A 20,816-nucleotide genomic window follows, 5' to 3' on the forward strand; every position below is an offset into this window, starting at 1 on the left:
TCTGATATAATAATAACAGCAGCAACGAATCAAAGGCATCTCTTACCAGGTTATAGCCAACCAATTGGTAGTCCTTGACAAGTCCGTTCTCTGCTACCAACTTTGCCTAAGCCATTATTCATCACAGGGACTGTTAGAACCTCTGGTTCTGTTCTTGACTCCTGGCAATCCATTTATCACGCAGTAGCCAGAGTAATCTTCTTAAAACATACATAATACTTACAACTTAAAACCTAGCTGGAAGGGAAGTATGTCGAAGGGAAGAGCCTGCTTCTCAAAGGGACTGTTCTCTCCATTATCTCACTAAGTTAGCACCATACAGGAAGACAGGCCCAGGATTACCCAAGGAAAGCTGGCTTTACATGACGTTTTCTGACTTTCAAACACTGACAACTATTTCAGTCTTTGAATAAGTAGACACTGATGTCATCTAACCTGTATGTGGCTGGCTTTGACCTTTGCTGAAGGTTTGTAAACTCTTTAATGCCAAAAGATGACTGAATCTTACAATGTGGCCTGAAGAAGCAGCAGCTTAGAAGAGGATGTCATAACTTTGTGTTATATTTGCCAACTAAAAATTGTCTCCTGGCTGAATATATGGATTTAATATTGTAGCATGACAAGATGATTACATTTCATTATAGTGTATGGTCAAGTGTATGGACTTCAGTTAATTTCGCTGCAGGGAAAATAGTTACAACTTAGACCTTGGAATGATCCATATGGCTTCTTCACACCTGGGTGTTACTCCTGAGCTGGACTATACAATTCTGAAAATCATGTTTCTACAGACAAACTTTTAATTATTTTGTCTATTAAAACTCTTACAGGGGAAGTAGAAGAAGCTTTTGTAATACCCCATTGTATTTTCTATGAAGAACATTGCCCTTAAAATTTTATTTTATAATATTTTTAATTAAAATATTTTATATGCAGACAGAGCTACATCAGTTACATCATACTAAAACAATCTACTTCAACGTGGGAGCTTCACTTAAAGACAACATTCTTAGGGTAAACCTTGCCACTTTTGTAGGAGTGATAATGAGATTCTATCAAACCATTTATGTCCAGAATTTATGCACAGCAGTTTATGCTGTTTGGTAGTTTATTTATTCAAAATTGATTTTTTGGAGTAACTACTGGATTTTAGGCATTGCTCCGGGTATGGCTGATACAAGGGGCATAAAAAAATAAAGTCCAGCTCTTCCAGGACACATTTTCTAGAAAAGTGAGACAAGAGGTAACATAACATAATATAGTATATAAATATACAATATGATATATGATGTGATATGCTATACAGTTGGCCCTTCCTATCTGCAGAGTAGGCATTCTCGGATACGGAGGACCAATAGTAAGGAACTTAAGTATCTTGTGCATTTTGGCATCCATGGGGCATCCTGGAACTTCCTTTAATACTGAGACGATTATACTATAATATAGCCTAACATAACACAACATTAGACAGTGTGTTATAATAAAAACCATTGGAAGTTTTCTGATGAAGAATATCAATTTCATATAGACAAATCCAATATCTTAATTCTTATCAAAAGGTATGAATTTTAATTTCTTTCTTCTCTTGTCTGTTGATAACAACAGGTTGTAGTTTCTCTAAACTGTCTTTAACTAGTTACGACTCATACTTCTGTAATCATCTAGCTTGAAATATTAAGTGATTTTAAACTTTGCTCAAAATATCTTGATCCATGTCCTTTTATTTACGAGTCTCCTTTAGAAGCTTCTGAAGACTGCACTCCCTTAAGAATTTAAAAGAATGAAAATAGCTCTATATGAGTTTGTAAGTCTACATATAACAATAATTTAGGATGATAACACTTTCAGTTTTAAATAGATAAGGAAAATGATCTGATTTAGAAAGCTAGCAATATATTCAGTTACTCTTTGCTGTCAACAGGAAATAGGCTGAAATGAATCTACTCAAATTTGGGTTATAACTACTGCACTTAAAAGTAATAAAAGTTCCCTGTACCCATTATTGTTACTATCTGAAGCCCTCGAGAATACTTGAGGTTTGTTGAATAAATATCAGAAACAAATTCTGTAGTTAAGACATTTACTTCACAAGATGGAAAATCAATCAAAAATAGCTGTAGATTGCCTCATGTTTGAAATTAAAATGATTTGGTCCATACAGGCTGTTATGAATTCAGCTAAAATTTCAGTATCTCAAAATTATTACCTTTCAAACTTCCAAATTACTGTTTTCCTCTAGATACAGTACCTGCCCTAGTTACTAATGCATGCTTTTTCAGAGTTCCATTGCAAAAAGTTAATATACTTCTGGGGAAAAAAATCATCATAATAAAAATTATTAAAACTGATGAAGTGCTATTCATCTTCAAAGTGATTTATAAACATTAATTAATTATTGTCCAAGAACAGATACCTATCCAATACAGCATTCAGTATCAAGAACAGCATGGCAGACCTGCAGAGATTTCAGCCTAGCATACTTCCTAGTCTTTCACTGGCAGGAGGAGCAACAAACCATGTTAAAACATCAGGATTCCTTTCTCTCTAATTTAGCTTCAACTTGCTACCTTTATTTAAAGAGTCTCCAAGTTTGCTTCTCTCTTGAGTTTGCCTTGGACAAGATAAGTATTTTTTAAGATATACCCAGCTAGACTATGAAGTATATGGTTTTGAAAATAGGAAAATAATTTAGCATTCTTGATATTTTCTCAAAAACTACTGTAGTTTAAAAATTTTACTTTATTTCTTTTAAGAATAAATTATTTAGTCACCAAAATCTGCAGTTTAGGTTAGCTTACTATTTTAGTCAGGCTTATAAGAGAAAAATACTTATTTTCCTGAGAAAACTAAGGGAACACAAATTGCCTGACAGTTGGCTGTATAAATCAGTCCAGAAAGCAAAATACGTGTTTTAAACATCATTCTCTCTGCCCAGGCCTGTGCCAATCACTGTCAAGAACAGGAATATTGAAAATAATGAGGGAGACAGATAATAATTTGGTGGTAATGAGATAAAAGAAATAAAAGTAATTTTAATGGAAAAGATGAACCAATGATTTTCAGACTTTTGATTTTCTCAGAATAGTCTTAAATAATAATAATCATCATAATTGATTTATATAAAGTAATCTACTCTTGCCATTTATGACATTTTAAAACCAAACACATAAAACAAACTCATATTTACACTCAACTTCATTTCATCATAGTGAACACTTCACCACAAAAAGCTAAAGAAAGTCGTAATGTCCCAAATATCTCATGAATTGTCCATTATTAAAATCTCACTTCACTGTCTGAATTTTTCCCATTTTTTAACTGAACACCCAAACTTTATCACAGCCTTACACTTGGGAACTACTAAAACACTCCAGCAATTCTCAGAACCTCTAAGTTTTCTTTGTTGTTTGGAAAACATATTCAATTTACCTATTGTTTTAGTAATATAAAGTCAAATTTTAAAAGTTCCATGCAGTTATTTAGGCTAATGAAAATATAGAGAAAAACTGTAAAGCTTTGCAGAGTATTGTGTGGGTTTTGAAATATTAGGAAAGCTGTTTCTGTGCAGCTTAATGTAGAGTTACAGGGTTTTAAAGGAACCTGGAGATCTTGTAATCCTAACATTTTCAGATTAACAAGCTGAGGATAGCGTCTCAGTACCTTCATTTAAAAAGTTTTGGGGTTTAGAATTGAATTATTTAAAATCATCAAAAAGAGAACTGTGATGGTCAATTGTATGTGTTGACTTGATTGAGCAAGAGCATGCCAAAATATTCCTGGTGTGTCAGTGAGGGTGTCTGTACATTTGAATCAGTAGACTGAGGGAAGCAGGTTACCTTTTCCATTGTGGATGGGTCTCCTCCAGTTCATTACAAACTTGAATAAAATAAAAGGCTCAGTAGGAAATAATTCTTTCTCTTTGTCTGAAAATCTTCCAAGTGGGACATTGGTATTTCTCCTGCCTTCACATTCAGACCCAGAATGAAAAGTACACCATTGTATCTCTTGGTTTCCAGACTTAAACTGGAACTATACCATTGGCTGTCCTGGGTTTGGAATTCTTAATCTCCATAATTATATGCCAATCCTTGTAATATATCAATCTCTTTTTTTCCTCTGTCTCTGTCTCTCTCTCACTCTCCCTTTCACCTTCTCTCCCCCCCCCCCCCCAACATACCTCACATACTTTTGGTTCTGTGTCCCAGGAGAACTTGACTAATTCAAGAACTGAATTCAACAGAGATATTATCACCAAATTCTTGAATTCTAGGATAAAAAAATTAATTAAATACATTGTTGAATTAAATGCATAGTTTTATAGAAAATGAAATAACTATGGACTATAGGAAATGTATAAAACCTAACATCCCAAGATGGAGTACAAAATGATAACATGTGGAAGCTTAAAAATAGTAGATTTACTTAAGGGAAGTCATGATTATGTTACTGCATTTGGAGTCCAAATAGATTCCAGGTCATCTCTCACTGCATTTGCTATTATAGATAGGTATAACCTCTTGTAAGTCACCTTCTGGTATACAGTTAGAAAAGGGGCACTGGCATGGAAGGATTATAAGGTGAATTGCAAGAGAAGAGAGAAAATGGAGCTGAATTTGAAGTCAACATTATCTGAGAAGCCCATAATTTAATAGTGTCATATTTTCTGTGTCATGTCCTAACCCTTATTCTCTTTTTCTTATGTGGCCATTTCCTGGTGAAATCACATATTTTCTCCACCTTGTAGGAATTAGGGAAATTAGTTATCATGTTCATAACAGTTAATAACAGCAATACACTCAGTACACTCAGTCAGTAAAGGGATCTACTGGAAACCTTTCCTGAATGTCAGAGAAGTATGTATATCACACAGAGTATTTTCCTGAAATGGATTGATGGAACCACCATTGGTTCTGTTCTTTAGTGCCATGTAGTGTTGAATAGGTGGACCACTCATTTTCCTTGAAGCTGTTTTGGATTTTGACATTAACACAAGTTGAATCTGTTTTCATAGTCTGTTGGACACTTAAGTATAGTAACTTTTTTCATTAGGGGCTTGGTTCATAGCAGTAGATGACAGCAGCTCTGTTTGTTGATGACTTCAGATTTTCCATGCACCATACTCAATGCTTGTGTATATTGTGTCTTTTAATCCTAATGATAGTGATTTGGGGGGTGACAAAAGATGTGCCCAAGGCCTCACTAATTGTAAAGACTCAAATCAACTAGGAATCAAAGTACACACTCTTTAATATTAATGCTAAATTATATTCTGAAAATTTTAGTATGGATGGGTGAACATGTAAATAATTTGTTAGATATTGATTGATACAGACATTTAATACTCCAATGATTATGAATTAAAGTATACCTGCAAATATGTAAGAGTTATTGATAAGGACTGACTTAGCGTTTGGATTCATACACAAATGACTATGTATTTAGTTCACTTAGTCAGGAAAAGCACAAATCTCATAGTATATTTAACTCGCAATCTCCATTTTGGAGATGAAGACACAAATCTTGTCTCTTACCAAATTGAGAAAACCAGTAAGACCATTTGCCATCAGTGGTATATCGGATCAATACACATATGTCTTGTTTAGGCAGCTGTTAATAGGAGCATGCCAAGTGGTATTTTCTTTTACTTGTTTATTTTGCTCCATAAAAGCACAGTCAAGTCTTAAGGTGCCAGCATAATAAGGCTCATTGATTTGTACTGCATATTTGACACACTGTCAGGCAAGGAGCAAGTTCTGAACTATGCAAAGTCATTGTCCGTATGCTGTTGACTATGTCAAGTATTTTAAACAGCTGTGAAATACTTAAAGAATGAAAATGACAAAATCCAGTTTTGAGAGTTGTGTGACTTGAGGGTTCTAAGGAGAGTTCAAATATTTTCAACATAATTAAGAGGTTGCACCATGTTACAAAGGCAAAACTAGTGTGACCATTTCTCACTCCCATCTCTCCAGGACATGAAACCTGATTGGCTGGGAGCTAGAGCAGGCTGACATCAGGACAAGCCCCTCAAGGCTGTTTGTGAAGGAAGTGGATGATTACATAAAATGACATGGACCCACTCATTAACCTTTTCTTCCATTCTGCTTGCTCCACTAGTGCAATTCTAAGAAGTGAGACCACTGACTTTAATAGATTCATCCTTGAGAAGAATCAACCTATAAAAATCTTTCTGTATTTTGGACAGTGTAGAATTATTTTTATAGCTGCAGTAAAAATTGGTAAATATATATTATATATATTTATATTTTTATATATTTTATATATAATATATTTGTTGTGTGTATATACTCACACACACACATACACACACACACATATATATATATATAGACCAAAATGTCAAAAACTTGGTTAAGCAGTTCTGTTCCCAGATTTATTTATTGCATTAAAAATAAGGCCACACACATTGGTTACAATTTGTAATAATTACCTGGGACTTTCCATGGAACTTCTTCCTTAGGAGAATTCAGAATTGATAATGAAATTAAACTTTGCTATGAGAAATTGCCTACTGTGTACAAGAGTTGTTAGATTACTTTGGGGGTTGCTTATTTCCCTTTTATTTTTCTTTGCCAGAAAACACTTTTTCTGCCATTATTATTACTGAACCTCCTAGAAAAGTGAGTTGAGAAGAACATCAAGTATATGGATATATTACTGGGCACATACTATTTCTTGTCCCAACTTGATTCAGAGATAAAAGCATCTTATGCTTTGCAATAGCTCATGTTTTTAAAGAACCCCGAGTATACAAATAATTATATTTTATTTCCAAATAGTGTGACAGTTTTTAATACTGAAGAACATTGTCTGGAGCATATTAAAAGTGTGCATCTTAGCTATGGTAACTGCGATTTCTTTCATATTGACCATTGTTATCAAGAGAGTTATTTATATTCCCATATAAGTCACTTAAAAGCCACAGCAGTGACAAATCCGTGGATTAATTTGGCACCTTCTGATTGTACGTAATCATGTGTGAACTTTAAAATTCGAAAGAGTTTAAAATTGTTTTATTACTGTAACATGGATATTTACAAGAACTTAATATACATTTTTTTTTCTTTCCAAACAAATCTGTAATAAGAATGTATCTTATAACAGGGGCTGGATAGTTTATTTACAGAATGATTTGCTTTCAAAAAGCTCTCAGAGATTTATGGTTTTATTTCTCATTTAAGTGCCTGAATAGCAGAGCAGTACAAAATAATTGTAACAACTGACAGGAAATGGACTCTAGCTTCTAATACTGGTGCTCCTCTGGAACTCAAACCTGAAAAGTATAAAAATGAAACAATATCATGAAAAAAGTAAAATTACATGTTAGATTAATTATTCATGTACCAAAACACATACTATTATTTCTATTCTAATAACACATTTTAATACGCTTGTTTCACTTACATTGTATTTAATTTTAGGAAGTGTTTTTAACCCTGTATCTTAGGATGTTGATTTTAAATGTAGAAAAGAAAAAGAAAAATACCAAAATTGGCCAGGTCTGACTTAAGGGCAGAATAGGATTGGCCAACATGTGGCAGCCTGTGACTTAAAACGCTTGTCACAGCTTCAGGTACATAAAGGAGTGATTGTTCTAAAATGGAAATAATAAATTATCATTACATGCTAAATATGGCTGATTGGTGCTACCTGCCTAGAATATCACAATGAGAGGATTTGAAAGTGCTGACTCAGCTCAGTACAAATGCAGTACTAATTGGTTAGTGATGTCTGCCACGAAAACAGGAAGAGAGGTATATGTACGTGTGCTTCATATTTGCTGTCCCTGCTCTCAGAAGCCTGCAAGTACCCATGGAAAAACTTTCTGATTTTTGTTCCAATAGAATGAAGCATTTACCAATGACACACAGTTGTGGGTTTTTTTGTTTTTTTGAGATTCAAATGAAGAAACATAAAACTGTAAAATGTAAGCAGGTTACAAACTTGAGGGATTAGTTAAAGAAAAATGACTTATCACCTCTTGCTCACGATTGAAAATGGAAACACAGACCTTTTATTTTTTTCACCCAACATTTAAACAAGAATTGGAAAGATTCATAGAGCCCAGATTTCATGCTGGCAGCTGCCTGGATTCAAAATCTACAACAGCAATGGTGATTCAACTTACTTGACATTTTTGGAATCCTAATTTCCTCACTGCTGCTTCCATCCCCACCATCACTAACTGTTCTTATTTCAATCAAGTAGTCCTCTTCAAATGGAACTAGAAGCTCAGCAGATGTGTTGTTTGTTTCCAATATATGAGTTTTACTCTGTCTGTTTTGCCGGTATAGAATCTGAATAAAATAATGAACCAAGTTAAATGGACATCTTGCTTATCTAAGGTTCAGAAACTCTTATGGAACATTATAACACTGTGAGCAACATAAATGCTATAGTCCTTGGACAGAAACATCTGATCTATGCCTTTTCTTTAAATTTAGTTGTTAAGAAAAAAATATTTCCTTTTTGGCCAATGCTTCTGAAATGAGAATAGATTTATCTCTTGATTAAATGGCTTGAGGCCATTATCTTTGGAGCTTGCTATGAAAAGTACTGGTTAGTTTGGACCCATTCAAATGTCTGAATACTATATGCATTTGCCATGAGATAATGTTCATTACCACTGATGAAAATGATTTGCTCTGGGTATTTGACTATACTCTTGTTGGATTCCTTTTATGTTGTTTAAAGACGGTATCCAACTGTAGCCTAAGTTCTAGGAATTCTCTTTGAATATACTTTCTGACTTCATTCTCATCTCATATTTACTTCCCACATTTACCATCATCTTTTCATGTTGAGGGGAGTCACTTGAAGAAAAAAATGTTGCATACTATAAAGTTTTATTTCTTAATGTTCAATGACACATTACTGACCTCAGAATATAAAACTTTCAGTGAAGAGTTTAAAAGCAGAAATGCTAAATATTTTCAAAACGTTAGAAAAATATTACTATATTTCCATGTGCATAAACTATGTTCCTATCCGGTTCTGACATTTCTGGTTCCTTAGTAAGTTAATTGATATGATTAAAGAAAAAACAAAATACTCACCTTGTAGCCTAACACTTCAGACTCATTTTCCATGGTTTTTACATGCTCCCAGTTTAAGCATAATTTTGAATTGGTCAGTTTCCAGGCAATGTTAGCTGGTGGTTGGCTTGGAGCTTTAAAAAGAAAATCAAAGGTCCAAATGAATACGAATTAGCTCAAGGTTACTGTATGACCCATCAACATGACAAGAGAAAACAAGTTCTTAATAATTAGCATAGGAGAAGCTAAAATATTTTCAGTGTCATATGAAATATCATATTAATTCTAATCAGAGTAAGCAAATTCATTCAAATTCTGGTCATTTGGAAATATCTTTGTAACAAACTTATGAATTAATAATGGCATGCTGCATGTCCAGTATTAACTTATTAATCACTGCTGTTGAGTTTATTTCCTTTACCATATATACATAGATGGAGGGCTCCTTTATCTAGCATTTCATTTTCCCATTAATCAGTGAGCATCTCAGAAAAACTCAGTCTGCAAACTTTTTCCGTTTTTCAGCACAAAGCTGTTCATTCCTGGTAGCACTTTACTTTTTAATCTTGTGTTAGTTAGTACTCTGACTGTAAATAACACAACCACTTGAGTTTGTTTAAAACTCAAGACATTTTAAATGAAATATTAGTAACAGATTGTGAAGGACATAGGGTTATCTGTTAGAATTCATTGCAGAATGCAGCAGAGGCTCAGAAGGGACAAAAAAATGTTCAAAACCCAGGAAATTCGTCTCTCTATCCCTCACTGTAATGTTTGCTGCATGTCCATCTTGCCATAGACTACCTCTTTATTATTCTCAGTATATGTGGCAGAAGTCATGACTACCCACCACAGCTGAAGTTTCAAACCTCATTTGTTCAGAGATAGTCCAAGCTGGAATTTCCAGGTAAGAACTGATGATTGGCTTAATTTATCTTAGCCCAATCAGCTGGGGCTAGGCAGTGAGAAAGATGCATGTCACTTAATATAAATAGAGTTTGTAGAACCCTGAAAAGGGAAAACCATTACAAACTAGTTGATCATCCTAAAATGTATCTGCTCTAAATCCGAACTGTGACTCTTAGTTCCCTGAAATTAATGTTGTCTGGAAGAAAGGTGATGGGAAGTAAGGGAAAACATATTTAGAATCAGCCTTCCAAAGAAATGGATCTAGTCCAACTGGAAAATTTTACATGCAAGGAAACTGTAGTCATGGTTTGATGTCTACTTATTCAAAAGCATACAGCTAATGAATGACTAAGTCAAGTCAGAATCCTGGTCTCTTGATTTATAATACGGTTTTTCTCATGACAACATGCTGTTTCTCAAAGATTTGAATCCACATGATTATTTTTAAGATTTAAGAAACTGGAGAGATTAAAAATAATTTATCTGGATGGCAGAGGCAAGGATAAAACTACCCATCAAGATGTTTTTGGCACCTGATTTGAATTTGTGAGACTGAAAGACCGTAATATTTAACTCATTACAACACTGATGGAAATGGAAATGATTTGTTTTGGAGTTTTGACTCAGCTGCTATTTAATGTCTTAAGTGTCACTGAAAGAGTCACAGGGTGTCCAACATTTGATTTTCCAACATCTCTTGCCTCCCCAAAGCCACTGAGATATCACTATTGTTTACCCAGTCACTTACACCTCTGTTGGGACGTAGTAGAGAGATAAACGTTTCCTTCTCTGCTCCGATGGGGCTCAGTTCATATTTAATTATGGATTAATCACACTGAATTATATTGTTTTCCTTAAATTGTGTTTCCTTAAATTTATTGAGTGCATATGCCCTGTTCAGTATGTATCACCAACTACTAGCACAGTCCTTGTCACATAGTAGGAGCCATGCATTTTATATATGCTGAATAAATGACTTTCAGTAAGATGGCTAACAAGAAACTGCTCAGGGTCCTGTGTGGTTTTCTCAGGTCATACTCCTTATGTACTGGACTGTGGGCAGCTCCATAGGTGACACAGTGTGGCCCTTCCATTCATTACCCCATCCTATAATCAAGGCCATTTGACATGGCTTAGCCTACAGCAATCCATATAAATTTATAAGACAAACAGTTCAATTGGCTTGACCATGCCCTAGTACATTTCTTGCCAGTATAAACGAAATCATCATTAAAAGCCTCAGAGTTTTGCACATAGTAAAAACACAGTGAATGCTTGTCAACACTTTATTTCTGAAGAACTCATGGCAACAATTACAGTTTTGTGACTATTTTCCCTCAGCTTATCCCAAAGTGCCTTTTCTAATATTTTTCTCTGCTGTAAAAGGGATAATATAAAAATTCTCACAAGAAACCACAGTTTTAGTATCTAGTATACTCTTGTGACACATTTCTTTAATCTCTGTTCTTTAAAACAAAGTGCTTACCATTAACAACATCTACAATCAATACAGCAAATATATAAATTCACTCCTTTGATGTCACTGGTAGTGACAGATTCTGAAGGCTTCATCTGTTGCAGTGCCTGTTCTGTTTGCATGTTTAGATAAAAAGTACTCATTTTAACAATATGAATCCATTGATGAAGCTACTAGCTGGGAGGCAGAGAACTGTCTTCTACTGACTACGTGATAGTGACTATGCCGATGATATTGAAACATTTACATTTGTTTCATCATTTATCAAAGCAGAAGTAAGGCATCTCATGGACATACAGTGAGAAAAGTTCTATCAGGAATGAACTCTTGGTATGAATGGCCAATCATATGGATTATTTGGAATGCTTTGTCTCTTGCTCTCTAGAAGGTAGAAAAAGTTGGGCTTTGATGTCAGAGAGACCTGAATTTATATCCAGGCTCTTTCAGGAGTCCTGGTTTTCTAATCTTTAGAATGAAAGATTTTATATTTTACACACACACACACACACACACACACATAATATATCTATATCCTTGTATACAAGATTTTTAGCTTCCACGGAATAAAATATGAAATGTTCCTTGCTTGCTTAGTGGTAGATACTAAATAGCTCAGTAGCTGTGAGTTCTCTTCTCTGAGTGGAACTGTTCTCCACTGTGGTGTTATGACATAATTAATTTTTTAATTATGTTCAGTGCGGTTTGTTACTAATAATACAGTTCCAAAGTTTGCAAATGATTCACTTCTTAAATAAAATATATTCAAGATTTTCCTTTAATAATTTTGCTCTTATTTGGGTTCTTTATGTGCTTTTTTAAAGGCAGACAAAGCGTTAGAGTCTCAGATAATTGTTACAAAGTTCTCATAGTCTATAGTTCGTCTTATCTTTGTCCATGAGTGTGACTCTAATGCCAGTGCCTTTTGTTGAAGTATTTTTTTTAAGTTTCTAAAAGGTGCTTCAGAAGGCCGTGATCTTATTATGAACTCTGTTAACAGTTCTGTTTCCATGAATTTAATGTACTTGATTAAACTGGATTTCAAATATCTATGATGAAATTAAAATTTCTATTACCTTGAAAAACCAAAACACTGTTACATGGACAGTATAAATCACATGTCACGGATGTTTTTGTACCAAGTTGGTCAATGCTCAACTCGGCAAACAAGCACTTTTCAAATTTTTTGAAAAATTTTTGCAGGCAATTTCTGAAGACTAAATCATTTTCTATTAATCAAATGACAGAGCAACATTAAACTAGCCCTCCACAGCTCTAATGGCTTCCCTGTGATCAATTTTTCTGTAGATGGCATTTATATTCAACTGTAGTTCACACTGTGAACTCAATTCAAAAACAACTTCTTATGTTACACTTCTAAGTAACAGCATGGGGTTGACATTTGGAAAGAGAGAAAGAACATAAGTGCAAGATGAAATAAAAGCTTAATGTTTCCTTTATGTCTAAATATGGATTGATTGCATTATTTACAGCAAGAAAAATCCAGTAGAGTGCTAGTCAGTCAATGTCAGGGGCCAAATTGAACCAAAATTTGCAAACACTTTCTGTTGCTGGGTCTGAATACATCTGTCTACATAAGCAATGCTTTTCCCCTCCTTTCTTCTTGGAATTGATGTAAATATTTTTCTCCCATTAGTTGTAAACCTAAATTCATTTAAATGATGTCTGTGTGGATCACAATATATTTATATTTGCAGTGCTCCTCAGTTGTCTTTTGGAAAGACATCACTTTCACTAAGCTATGTATTTAATGTTAAACCACCGATACTTTTAAAAACCCTGTAAGGCTGTCATGATCGCCAGCAACAATAATAACAAAGACTATAGAAGCTTTGCATATGCTCTTCTTTTGTTTGGAGGTCTCTTTTTCAACTAGTTCCTTCTTATCTTTATGTCATATCAAAATATATAGTCTCCCTATAAAGGTACTCCTTATGTATATCTCAGCCTCTTATTTTATTTGTATTACTTTTCATAATCTATGATTATTTTATTTCTTTTTTTTTTCTCTTGTTTTTAACTTGTCTCCCACTAGAAGAGAAATTACCTGAAGGCAAGGATCTTGCCCATTTTAATCTCCCTTAGGAACCTAACCCTGAGCATGGCTCATGGGAGGCACTATTTTCTTGAGTAATTGTCTGAATCATTGTATTTCCACAAAAAAGTTCTTCCTTCTGTTTAGCTCATCCAATCAGAATAGGCAGACATTTCGGTAATTGTGAGCTCTGCTTTCTCAGAATTTGCAACTGGTCAAATATCAGGTAGAAAATCTAGACGGTGATGGTATGAATGTGTGATGGATGGAGAATTTTTTGCTGTAACCACTATTTAGAGGTAATCTTGATGTCATCTCAAGGACATGGAAAATCAAAGTTAGATCCAAGGTTAGCGCTTAGAATCAGAGCTATCATCAGTGTTTCATTAAAGTCATTTCTCATCTTTGCTTTGGATGTCCTTCCATGACCCTTGAAGAAAATTTCTGCAGCAGAAATTTATGAAGAGAAAGAAAGTAGAAAGTTGCTGTGCTTTCCTGCTTTAAGAAATGCAAAGAAAGTGAGAGCACCTCTAAAGAGGAAATATTATAATACTTGTTACCACCCACCGGACTGTCACTGTATGGCTGCCTCTGGATCACCTTAGTGTACATTATATCCTTTAGTTTTAAAGTCAAACTCTAGAGGAAAGTATAGCATCTCTGCTTTTCAGATAAAAAAATGAGTTCTGAATTATCAAGTAATAAGGCTCATTATGTAACTGAATCACTCAGAAAATGCAAATATATTAAAGGGGAAATTTGGTGCAATTTATAGACCGGTAGAAAAGACATTTGTCTGTTTATAGGCATGGTGAGACCTCTATAAACTGGGAGAATATGTGAAATCAGATAAGTAAATGATAAACTTTAGAAAATTCAGTAAATCTGATGCTGCAAGGACTATATGAAAAATGGAATGGAAAGGAATTGTATACCTTTCTCTAGTCTTTGTTCTCTGGTATAGAGGACACAATTAAATATTGGAATTAGAAGAGGGTATGATTCCATTTTAGGAAGAAAATTCTCAAGGCAGTTTGGACTGAAATTTGGGAATCTGGAGAGAGACTATTTAGATGGTTAGATGAAGGTTATGAACTAGCAAGATGTTCGTGGGATCAGAAGATTCAGAATCCATCTTCATAGTATGTCAGTCTAACAGATGCCACAGAAGAACTTTTCTAAGCATCTATTTTCTCATAACTAGGAAATAAAATACCAAACTTCTTGATATGTTGTAATAATTCAGTGAGATGGTATATGTAGAACATTAATCCTGGGCTTTGGGACATAAAAGTACTCAATATTTTGTAACTGTGGTTGGTAGAATAAGGGCCTCCCAGGCATGTTGAGATCCTAATTCCCAGAACCTATAGATATTTTACTTTATATGGAAAAGAGGACTTTGCAGATGTGATGAAGTTAAGGATCTTGATGTGGGTAAATAATCCTGGATTCTCCAAGTGGGTTGAATGTAATCACAATGATCCTTATGAGGGAAAGGAGGCAAGAGAGTCAGAGTCAGGGAGATTTGAAGCTACCACAGTGCTGGAGAGAAAGGGATCACAAGCCAAAGGGTACAGGTTGTTTCTAAAAGCCAGAAAATGCAAGGAAATGAATGCCCTTCCAGAGCCTCCAAAAGAAGTACAGCCCTCTTTACACCTTGTTTTCCAACCAATGAAACTAATTTCTGACTTCCGACCTCTAGAATTGTGTGATAATAAATTTTTGTTGTTTTAAAACTCTTAAGCTATGGCAATTTGAATATTAACAATAGGAGGCTTTTTTCACAATGTCAGTGTTCAAGAATGTCAAAAGAAAAAATCAGAGGTTTGATTGGTATTCAAATATGAGATGGAGTCTTGTAGGACATTCTTAGATTCTCAAGTCCTGTTGTGTGTTTTGATAAAACACTGAAGCATGCAGGCTGGTGAAAGGCAAATTTAAGAAATATTGAAACAATGTTTTCTTGAAAGAAATTAGAAATTACAAAGATTTTTATTTTGATTTAGTCAAGAAAGAAGATGGATGCTAAAGAAATACCAAACTCGGCTGTCACTTTCTCTCATCTCACTTTTCTCTCAGGAGATATATTCTAGCACTATATTTTGGATAAAAATTCTCCTTGTTAATTAAACTGTTTTCAAAGGATATATCTCCCAACCCTTTGATGAGGCCAATCATTGGAACACTCAGGCAAGCCACCAGTAATGTTCTTTGGCATTTAATACAAATTTCAGTCAGTTCCATTTCTAGGACCAAGTAGGTCAACAGAACACACCTGATTTGCCATGTCAAAAACAAGTTTTCTGCTTAAAAACATAGAATAGGTTAGCAAAAACTATCACATGGTCATATGGTTGATAAAGGAAAAAAAATATTTTTAAGGTTATGTACAATGTGTTTGTGTGTGTATGTTCATTTGTTATGTACAGGTTGTCCTCTATCTGCATATATGAGGGTTCTCCACATAGGCAGATTCAACCAACTTCAGACTGAAAATATTTGAAAAAAAATTTCAGAAAGTTCCAAAAAGCGAAACTTGAATTTGCTGTGTGCTGACAAATATTTACATAGCATTTACACTGTATTTGCAACTATTTACATAACATTTACATTGCACTAGGTATTATAAGTAATCTAGAGATGATTTAAAATATATAGAGGATGTATATAGGTTATATGCAAATACTATGCTATTTTATATAAGGCAGTTAGGCATCTGTGGATGCTCCAGGAGCCAAAACCCTTTGGATAGTGAAGGACAACTGTATATGTGTGTGTATATATAGATGTGTGTACATTGTCTTATGTATATCATATATATATATATATATATATATATACCTATAGAGATATATATTTTTGTCATTAGTTTATTGTTCAGCTCTCAGCCTACTTTAAACTGATCAGTGAAAATACATGTAATATGAGTAAGCTTGAATATTGCCTCACCAAATATACTGAAATATCTGTCACAGATCTGTCAGATCTATGAGGTTTTTAAATACTGCCTTTACATACTTCTGATCACCCTTGATTTTGCCTGAGATAGAAACTGAATTACACGTAGCAGTTTCTGTGAGTTTGGCAACCCCCATCAGCTAGAAGGAAGTGTCTGGGCAAATTTAAAACCACTGATTGATTGGAGATTTCCATCAAGATTTTCAGATTAACTGAAAAAGGCTAGACTCCAGAAGGGCCATGGAAGCCAGTCATTCCTACAGGTGTATGGCAGTGACTTCATTAATTTAGTCAACATGGAATAAAACAGGAAGAGGAATGGAACTACATCTCTGACTGGTCAGTTCTTGAGGATCACTCATGACTTAGTCTATTTCGAGCTAGTGGGTTGAAGGAGAGCTGGTTTAAGAATTGTTGATCCACACATGCTCTTTCCTTGAAATGGACTGATGCTAGAGGTTTTTGTTTGTGTGTTTGTTTCCTCCTTAGCAGTTCCACAGCAGTTTGTGTTTTCCAATGTGCTCCTATAATCAGAACCTCATTTGTTCCTCACTGATAATTTGGGAAAGTAGTAGAGTCAGACATAATTTCATTTAACATGTAAGAAAATTAAAGCATAAAAAGGGAATGTCCTATGTCAGGTTATAAGTCAGTGATGTACCCAGAATTAGAACACAGGTCTCTGCTGGCTGGTGAAATGGACATAGTGGGTAATGCACTCCGTAATCAAAAGCCTATTAATTGACAATTTCTAAGTTCTTTTCGGACATGGCAAATATATGTTTATAGGAAGAAATATATCTTTTGCTTTTCAAATTCTTTTCAACCACCTATTCTTTCCCAATACACAGGAGAAATAAGAATGCAGCATTTAAAGGCAAGCTCTATTTTTTCTGCTTGTTAGTAGCAGTGCATTCATGTCTTAGTCTTTCAAAATTCAGCAACTGTATTTGTTACTCTTTTTCATCAGGGTTCAGAGACCAAAGAATGTGTTTTTAAAAGCCTGTTAATAAAAATATTTTGTTTATCTACAGTATGTAAGAAATATATGACCATTATGCAATCATAAAAAGTACAAATTGCAGCTCTTGCGAAGTCCTATCTGATCAGACCATTCCTTCTTTACTACTGTGCCTCATATTGCAGAATATCTTTGAATACCAGACTCACTCATAGGATAAATGCAGCAACAATCAAATGTTCATCCTTTATTTAGTAGGTCCTATCTGTGTGAAAGACATTTAGCTTATTGTTAAAGGAGATAAAAAGAAGCAAAAGAGTTAATTCTTGGATTTCAGGGGCTTCCAAGTAAACTGCAGCGATAAAAGTACCATGGAAGAAAAGATACAGATATATGACAATGCTAGGATCCCATCAAGACTCAAATGATAAACCAAACCAAACAAAAACTGACAAACAAAACATTCACTAAGCATTTACTAAGGCATGTGCTAGATACTTTACATTAATTTATCTCTTTCAATCTTAAACAAAGCCCTATGAGGAAATAGGTACTACTTTTTCTTCATTTTACAAATGAGCATGTTGAAACTGAAAGATTAAATAACCACCTAACTGTCCAAGGATGGGAGGTCAGGTTCTGAACTCAAGTTGGGAGAGGGCAACAGAGTGTGTCCTTAAATGTGTTCTCTGTCTTTTATCTGTACACTTAATACACATTCTTCTTTTGCAATTCCAGAAAGATCAAAACAGTTCATTTTGATTGTTAACAGAAAGTTGCAACAGTTATCCAGATTTAAGGGACAAACCCACCGAACAAGGAAAGCAATCAGTCAAATGATGAGGTGGGAGGAATAAAATAGAAATTGAGCAAAGGAATGTTTTTAATTATAGGTGAATCTCGGTCCCTGGGATGTAAAGTATACTTACGAGACTTTTTGGTGGTAACATTGACTGGGGGGCTTGAGGGCCCTGTGCCGGCAGTGTTGTAAGCTCTCACAGAAGCAAAGTAGAGAGTGTTAGCTTTCAGTCCTGTGATGTTTTTGGTTGTGACATTTCCACTGACTCTAATTTTACCAATCATAGATTCTTTGAAGTCGTCTGTCCAGTACAAGACCTGGTCATTAAAAACAAAGAGCAAGCAATTTATTGTTTCCTAACAACTGTCAACCACAGTGACATATGGGAAGAAGTCAGGAGCATAAATGAGAGAATATTTTCTGATTAAAATGGTTATACAATAACAACAAAATAATCAAAGTCCAAAATTTATAGGGAAGCAATAAAAGTACAAATTTATAATGGATATTAGAGAACCTAGGTTCCTTTTTTTTTTTTTTAGATTACCACAATAAAATGTTTTGTGAGATATCTAAAGGTTAACACCTTTAACAAAGGGTATATAATAAGTCAGACCAAAACAAGATTTATACTATTAATCAGAGACTGAAGTTATGATGTTTTGCCGTTGACATTTCCTCAAGAGTTCTTTGAATCACAGATGAATTAATAATTCAGCTTATACTGAACTGTTCCTAACCATTAGCACTATTTGAGGCACACTGAGAAAGACAAGAGATAATATTGCTTGATGCCTGCCTTTGAACCCATTATAATCTAGTTAAGATGTTAGAATGCATATGTGAAAAGAAAGTGGAGGATGCATTCCAAAGAAGTGATACAGGGGGAAAATGCTGTAAGAATTTGAAGAAAGATAACATCAGGGAGTGATCAGAGAAGAGTTCAGAGAGCAGAGAAAACTGGAGATGAGCTATGAGAAATAAATAGGGTTCAGATAAGAGGTAAGGGCATTCTAGGAGTGGAGTGGCAGAGACACCTATCATACAGTAGAACTTTCTCTTTAGATAAGAGGGTTCATGTAAAAAGAAAATAAAGAGAACAGTACAAGGCAAAATCGTACTTTTATTCTAACTCCAAAATAAAGTAAACTGTGTTACTCATTTCGTAAATCATTAGATTTACAAGTCACAGGACAATATGTGGTTAATAAGTCTCACTCCTTAAGTTTGTGAGAATGAAGACCCATGAATATGAGGTGATTTGTCTCATTCTATATGGATTATATATGGCAGATTAGGTGAATGTAGAATTTTTCTTGTCACTTAACTGCATTTTTCAAGATGACTAACTTTTTTAATCATGTTCCAGAGTATAGAGTAGGTTTCCCATTGGAATTCTTCTATGGGTTAAGATCTCTGAAGATGAGATGTTTACCTATCCCCAAGAAACAAGTATGACTGCAGTTTGAATAATTAAGTAAGATAATCTCCTGATTACTTTTTAAATGCGACCAATTAGTAATTTGTTTGCTTAAGATTACCCGGAAAGATCCCTGCCATTCATTTCCCTCTATAGTTTTAGACATACACTACTATATACTAAGAACCAGGTTAGTAGTACAGGACTATTTAACAGACTATTGTACGGTAAGCTGGCATATTCATAGTGGAACATGAAATTAATGTGGATTACCTCATAGCCCAGAACTCTTCCAGTGTTTCTGTTCCAGGCAATAGCATTCCATGAAACCTCCATTTCTGAAGCAGAAAAACTTTGGACAGAGGTTCCCCTTGGGGCTAGTTGAGGTTCTACCATCCAGAAAAAAGACATAACCATCTTCAGCAGAGTGGTTCATAGAAAACAAGTGCAAAATATAAATATAGTCTCAAAGAGAACCATTCCAGCGCTGAGCACAACTTACCATCTTCCCCAGAGTATACAATGGACACAGTACTCAGGGATCCTTCTCCTTCGTTATTAAATACACCCACTTTGACTTCAAAAGGAGAAAGAGGGATGATGTTTTCATTTCTGTAAACAAACCTTGACGACTCTACAGACAGTACCCTTTCCTTGGTCCAGGTTGTTGAGCCAACTGGCCGCAGCATGATGATGTATCCAAATCCCTCTCCATTCTGTAGTTCTTCTGGAATTGACTTGGGCAGAAATGATCAATCACTTGAGTATTTACAAAAATATTTTGCATAGCTATTATAATGTTTATTGATTATTTGGCATATCTTTTGTAGAGATCAGCATGGATATTTACCCTAAATAAAGTATTCAAGAAAATAATATTTTTATTTAGAATGCCAATTAGAAAAATGATCCCAATTAAAGATACTCAAATAAATAAATAAACATTTTAAATGGAAATATAAAACAGGTTTTATGTGTTTATATATCCTTCCTTGATTATTCCTAAGTTGTAATAATAAAATGATTTAGAAGATTGCAAGCTTTTATAAGCTAAAGCATAATTTTGATATGAATTTTTAACTCAGCACAGAATTAACTTATTAACTGTTTCAAGGCTAGCCATGTTTTCCTTTCACAGTTTTCAACAAATTCTTGCGAGATACAAGCAGTATAATCACTG

The 20,816-nt window shown here is 34.5% G+C and overlaps 1 protein-coding gene across 1 annotated transcript in view; it reads right to left on the reverse strand.

Annotated features, from left to right (window-relative positions):
- Positions 1–7,133: 7,133 nt before the first annotated feature.
- The window catches only part of LOC105095302 (contactin-6), a 255,776-nt gene continuing 242,093 nt past the window's right edge, over positions 7,134–20,816 (reverse strand). The window contains exons 18-23 of the mRNA XM_010987428.3: positions 20,139–20,373; positions 19,910–20,025; positions 18,347–18,533; positions 9,078–9,190; positions 8,150–8,318; positions 7,134–7,294 (exon numbers count right to left, since the gene is read on the reverse strand). Of these exons, the coding sequence (XP_010985730.2) occupies positions 7,194–7,294; positions 8,150–8,318; positions 9,078–9,190; positions 18,347–18,533; positions 19,910–20,025; positions 20,139–20,373 (921 nt within the window). The 3' untranslated portion in view covers positions 7,134–7,193. The remainder of the gene's footprint in view (positions 7,295–8,149; positions 8,319–9,077; positions 9,191–18,346; positions 18,534–19,909; positions 20,026–20,138; positions 20,374–20,816) is intronic.

Source organism: Camelus dromedarius, chromosome 17 (genome assembly GCF_036321535.1).
Source record: "Camelus dromedarius isolate mCamDro1 chromosome 17, mCamDro1.pat, whole genome shotgun sequence".
NCBI lineage: Eukaryota > Metazoa > Chordata > Mammalia > Artiodactyla > Camelidae > Camelus > Camelus dromedarius.